Source organism: Camelus dromedarius, chromosome 4 (genome assembly GCF_036321535.1).
Source record: "Camelus dromedarius isolate mCamDro1 chromosome 4, mCamDro1.pat, whole genome shotgun sequence".
Classification (NCBI taxonomy): Eukaryota; Metazoa; Chordata; class Mammalia; order Artiodactyla; family Camelidae; genus Camelus; species Camelus dromedarius.
This window is the reverse complement of record NC_087439.1, coordinates 81,726,980-81,732,485: the sequence shown is the minus strand read 5'-3', so window position 1 is coordinate 81,732,485 and position 5,506 is coordinate 81,726,980. Positions and strand designations below refer to the sequence as shown.

The following is a 5,506-nucleotide window of genomic DNA, read 5'->3' as shown; positions in this document are numbered from 1 at the left end:
GGCTTCCCTGAGTGGGCACGTGGCTGAAGAACCTCTGTGGGTTGGGGGGAAGCATATGGGGCTAAGTGTGGCATTCCGGACCCGCCTAAGAGTGGTGAAGACAGACTTAGTCAAGTCTAACTGGACTGTTGACAGGATGTATGGCAGGAGAGATGGAGGAGGAAGAGAAAAGCAAAATAATAACTAGCTGGTGCTGCTTCAATGAACCACTCTGTAAAAGGGGAAGAACTTCTGCTGTCCTTATCACTTATTCCTTAAATGGCCTGGACATTAATGAGTAGGTAGGTCAAACAATTTGAAAGCAGGGAAGGTGGGGCGGGAAATCAGCTTTGCCACCAGACCTCAAACTTTGGCTCCCTCACTTTACTCTCTGTAAAATGGAAGCCAAGGAGCGGGGAAAAGAGACGAAAAGAGCAGCAGTTCTTAGGGACTCGACTTCCCCACTAGGCCCATGGGGGCCCTCCTGCCCTTCCTATGACAGTTCCACTCCCGCTCCCTCCCTCCCGGGGCCCAAAAAAAGGCCGGCGCAAACACATCCTCAGGCGCTTCCAGCGCTTTATAGTTCTCTCCCGGACAGACGGACAGACAGACAATGCGGCCCGCGCCGTCGGCCCGCATCATTGGCACCTTGGATACGGCACCAGGCCCAACCCAGTCCCTGGTACCCTCCCGGGAGAATTCCGGTCTGGCCTCAGATCAGCACCTCAGACAGCTCCCGGCCCAAACCACCCCCCTTCCCCCCTCCCTCTGGAAACAACCACATAAATCAAAAGGGGGGAAAACAAAAATACCTAAAGATAAAGAAGGGTGCCCCTCCCTCAGAGTAAGAAGAGTTTTCTGTCTCCACCCACCCTTCCGCTGAGGCACCGCCGCCTCCCCGGGGGTGACCTCCTAGGTTGATTTTCTCCCAAACCTCAGCCTCCTGAAGCTGGCATCCCCCTCCCCCCAACTCCCGGCATGCAACACGTTGGAAAAGGTAGGGAGAGGCAGTGGGGGTGGGGCGAAGGACCATCCTGGTGGTTGTCGCGGCTCCTGGGGCTGCAGTTTCTCGCCGCACCTCAGCCGATCCAAATTAAGAACTAATGTTCCCTTTGGTCAGGGGAGGGAAGTACGGGGGCTCAGTCGGGGGAATAAGTGCAAGCTGACACAGGCGGAATGGGAAGGCAGACAGGAGGGAAGATGGTGACACATGCCAGGAGCCAGGAAAAGAGAAGGGGAGATGGGGAAACAGGTGCAGAAAGAGAAAGGGGCAGTGAGAGAGAGTCAGATAGGGGGTAAGATGGAGACGGAAATACACACCCAAGGAACGGAAAATGGAAAGGCAGGGAGGGAGATAGGAAGTCAGAAGATGAAGGAAGGAGGGAAGGTGAAGATACAGGAAGGAGATGAAGAAATGGGTAAAACCGAGGGAGACGGATTTCCAGACACACACAGAAGGGAAGGAGGAGGAGACCCGGGCAGAATTGGGAAGATGGGGACGCAGAGAGATAAAAAGGGTGAGGTTGAGGTTCCCCTTCCGCGCTCATCCCCCACCCCCACCCTGCGCCCAGCAAATCCAGACGTCGCGGCCTCTGGCATCCTGGCCTCCACCCTCCCGTGCTGGGCAGGGGCGGCTCCTCCTCCGGCCGCGGCGCGGAGCGGCGGTAACAGCGGCGGCAGCTTGATGGTCCCGGGGGCTCCGAGTGTGTGTCAGGGGCTGGGGTGGGGGGAGGGGGCGGGAGCGGCCCTTAGGTATCCCTAGCGGTCCAGGTTCATAGTCCAGTGCTTGGCTCCGGTCGCGCAGCTGTCCCTGGCGGCCGAGGATGAGGCGGGGGCCGTGGGCGCACTCCCGCTGGGTGGACCCCCGGCGCCGGCGGCGGCCTCGCCCTCGTTCTTGAGGTCTTGGAAGACCTGCGTGAAGAAGTGGGGGTCGGCGTTGAGTCGCAGCATCTGCGGGCTGAGCCGTTGGATGAGGCGCAGGCAGCGCTGCCAGAAGCGCTCCTTGTCGGGCTCCACGAGGAAGGGCTTGAGCGGGTAGGAGATCTCGTTGCCCATGTAGGAGTAGGCGAGGTAGAGGCAGGTGAGGAAGGCGGCCTGCAGCTCGGCGGCGGACGCCAGCTCATCCCCGCGCAGAGACTCGCGACAGAGCAGGTACACGAACACCAGGTTGGCGGGCGTAATGAAGGCCTGGTCTTGCCAGCCCTGCAGCAGCAGCGAGCGGTCCACTCCGCGGAACCAGCCCACCAGCTCGCCGGGGCTCAGCTCCTTGAGACGGTAGCAGCGTCGGCACACGAAGTCGCCCAGGCAGCGCAGCAGCTCGCCGGTGGATGCCTGCACGATGACACGCCGCGGAGAGCCGCCAGGTACTGGCGGCGCTGCCTGCGGGGCTTGGGGGAGCGGTGGCGGCTTCCCCCCACCGGAACCTGGCGGTGGGGCGGCGGCACTGCCCCCCGACGGCGGCTCGCAGGTGACAGCGGCCGCCGGCACAGTGGGCACGGGCACCGCCAGGGGTTTGGCGGCGCCGCCGCCGTCAGGGGGGTCTCGGCCCTTGCGGAGGAGGTTCTCGCGGTTGCGTTGCTGGACCAGGGGGTCGGGGCCAGTGGACGCCGGCTTGGGCGTCACCTTCTTGCTGCCTTTCTTCTTCTTGGCAGACGCGGCCACCAGGCGCTTCCAGGTGAGCGCCGAGATGAGCACGGACGGCCGCTTGAGCCGGCTCTCGCCTTTGCCGCCCTTGACTATTGGCGGCCCGCCGTAGCCCCCCAGCACCTCGTCCCCCGCGGGCGGCGCCTTCTTCTTCTCCTCGGGTAGCGAGCCGGGCCTCCGGCCTTTGGCCGAGGAGGCTGGGGAAAGAGACAGCACCGTGCCCATTGTGCAGAGCGGGGCCGGCGCCCGGGCCCCGGCAGGAACCGCGGGCGGCGCTGCTGCCGCCGCCGCCGCCGCTGCTGCAGCCCCGGGGGACCCGGCAGTGGGGGCCCAGCCCCGGCCCGGGCGCGGGAACGGGCAGTGAAAGGTGCCTGCCTGGCTTGCTCGGCGGCTGCTCACAGTCTGAGCTGCGCCAGCTGCAGCGTCAGCTCCACCCCTTGGGCCGGTCTTTGACCGCGCCGCGCCCCGCCTCACGCAGCCAATCCTCGGCCCAACTGCCCTCCTAACTGGCAGCTCCACTGACCAATAGTATCTCTCATGCCAACCTCAAGTCCCGCCCATTCCCCCACCTCGGTCTCTGGTCCTTTCCCTTCTCTAGAAAGGGGAAAGGAGGAGAAGACTAGTTCGAGAGCCCCCTGAGGGTCAGAGCTGGCGGATCGGGGGGTGGGGGTTGGAGAGCTTCTCCCACTTACCCCTCCAGGTCCTAGGCCCCTGACTCAATTTGTTTTGATGCATTGGATCGGGGTAGCAGAGATGCCATGGGAACAGTTTCTCCCTCCTTTTCATAATATGTTGGGGGTTAGCGTAGGCAAGGAGGGCCCTTATCAGGGAGCCCTGGCCCCAGCTGGGTCGCACTGCACCAGCTCCTCCAATCTAGCAATCGGTCGATACTCTCTTAGCTCTCCTCCCAACCCTTTCCCCTACCAGGCCACTAGGGAGGGCTGCAGCAAGTGCTTTCTTGGTCTGCCTGTGATGGGGTGCTATTGGGCTCTGGCCTTCCTGAAGGTTACAACGCGCCTTCTTGGAGGCCTTTACTCTGGGGGTGGCAAGACCCTCAGATATGTATCTGAGGCCACCATTTGCCGACCTGATTCTCTGCAGCTGAGTGAGGGGTGAGAAGCCCTGAGCTCTGGTCCCTGGGCATCTCCTCTTGTGCTTTGTCCCCACCCCTGCAACACACCCTCATTCTACCCTTGGGTGAGTGATGGGTGGTTGGTCCCTTGGGAAAAGCTGGAAGTTGTTCTGCCAGGCTGGAACAGTAGATGGGCCTTCTCTACTGAGGCCCAGGATAGTTGGTTCCACCTCCAGCCCAGCCCTGCATTCAGGTTGAGGCGTTTCATTGTTACAGGCTCCCTGCCATTCAGATCCTAGCCGTCCCTACTCCTAGCTGCAAGCTGTTAGTCTGGGTCCTACCCATTTCTTTCTGGGTCTGTCTGTTCCCTCCTCAGTACCCACAGGCCTTTGTTCTGGATCTGGTACTCTCCAGGCCTGCAGAACGTCCTGAGCCCAGCTGGTTCTGGGGCTTTGTTATCTGCCTTGTAGGACTGTATCCACCCTTCTCCTGGCCTGTTCTCTGTGGCTTCCCATCAGAGGAGTCTTCTGGCTTCTTAAGTGGGCCTTAGACGTGAGTATGGGTTTCTTGGTAGTGAAGCCTTTACTTAAGGATTCAGCAGAATCCTCAGAATTGGCCCTGGAATCACCTCCATGATCCTCATGGACCACCAACACATCTCCAAGGATCCACTGCTGTCAGGATTGGTAGGTACACATGTGTGTGCCTAGCTCACTCCAGGCAGGCTATTTTAGAATCCCCTTGGGCTGCCATCTGAGGCATCAGCTTTTCTCAGCTGTCTCACAGCCCCCTCCAGCTCCCACTCCAGGGTGGCTGTGGTCTGGCTGTCTTGATTCCCCATCTTTTTCCACTGTACACATGCCAACTTGTACCCCTTCCTGACTCAGCGCCATGTGCGGTTTCTCAGCAGGGATTCTCCTGCTCTCTTAGATCTGATCTTTATTCTCTCACAGCCCAAGCTGACCTGCCCAACCTCTCATTCTCCCCATAGTTGCAGAAAAATATTCCCTCTTTTCAGCATCTGTAATTGGTCCCACTTCCTCCTACAAGGCCTTCTGAGTCAGCCTTTATCTGACACCCAAGGAACAGCTGGTTCACCAGTGGTTAAGGACAGGCCCCACAGAGACTGATGTACACTGGCAGAAACACCGGCACGTGGATCTGAATGGCACGTGGGCCCTCCCAGCTCTGCTCCCAGGAGTCCCTCATTGATGTAAGGCCTATTGTTGGTATCATTTAGGACAAGATTCTATGCAGCACCCACAGATGTCACCACCATGGTATCCCTACTCCAGGCCCAGCAGTCCTCTTAGAATCAAGAATTTCCTCCTCTGCTTCAAGGTCCCCAAATCAGGTGCCTTAAAAGATCTCACTCCCACTTCTCATTCTCCATCTTTCCCTGCCTCTCTCTCTCACTTACTCACCACCCTCCTAGGTCCTATTATCCCTCTTGAATCTCTGAGCTCCTCTTACTGTGACAGGACCCTTCCTCAGACCACCACCCTGCCTACTTGAAGCTCTTGAAATTCCACCTCCTCCGAGAAACTTTTATGGGCTAATTGGGAGGGACCTGGTACCCTCTCTGACATCAATCTTTCTAACCTCTCCCCACCACCAGCAGCTGCTACATAACAACCTGGTTAAGGGCTGGGCTCTGAGTCCCCAGTCCAAGATGTGCAAGATGGATATGGATGGAATTTAAAGGACAAGCAAAATAATAAAAACGAATCCATAAAGAATAAAGGCATTTCTGTTGTTAAAAAGCTGGCAGCATTAAGGGAGGAGAGAGGTGGGTTATGTGGGTTATGTCGA

The 5,506-nt window shown here is 59.0% G+C and overlaps 1 protein-coding gene across 1 annotated transcript; it reads right to left on the bottom strand.

Annotated features, from left to right (window-relative positions):
- Window positions 1–540: 540 nt before the first annotated feature.
- CDK5R2 (cyclin dependent kinase 5 regulatory subunit 2) lies at window positions 541–3,262 on the bottom strand. Its single transcript, XM_010988344.3, has one exon. It carries the CDS (start codon window positions 2,845–2,847, stop codon window positions 1,738–1,740), a length of 1,110 nt encoding a protein of 369 aa, XP_010986646.3. The 5' UTR covers window positions 2,848–3,262; the 3' UTR covers window positions 541–1,737.
- Between the last annotated feature and the right edge of the window lie 2,244 nt (window positions 3,263–5,506).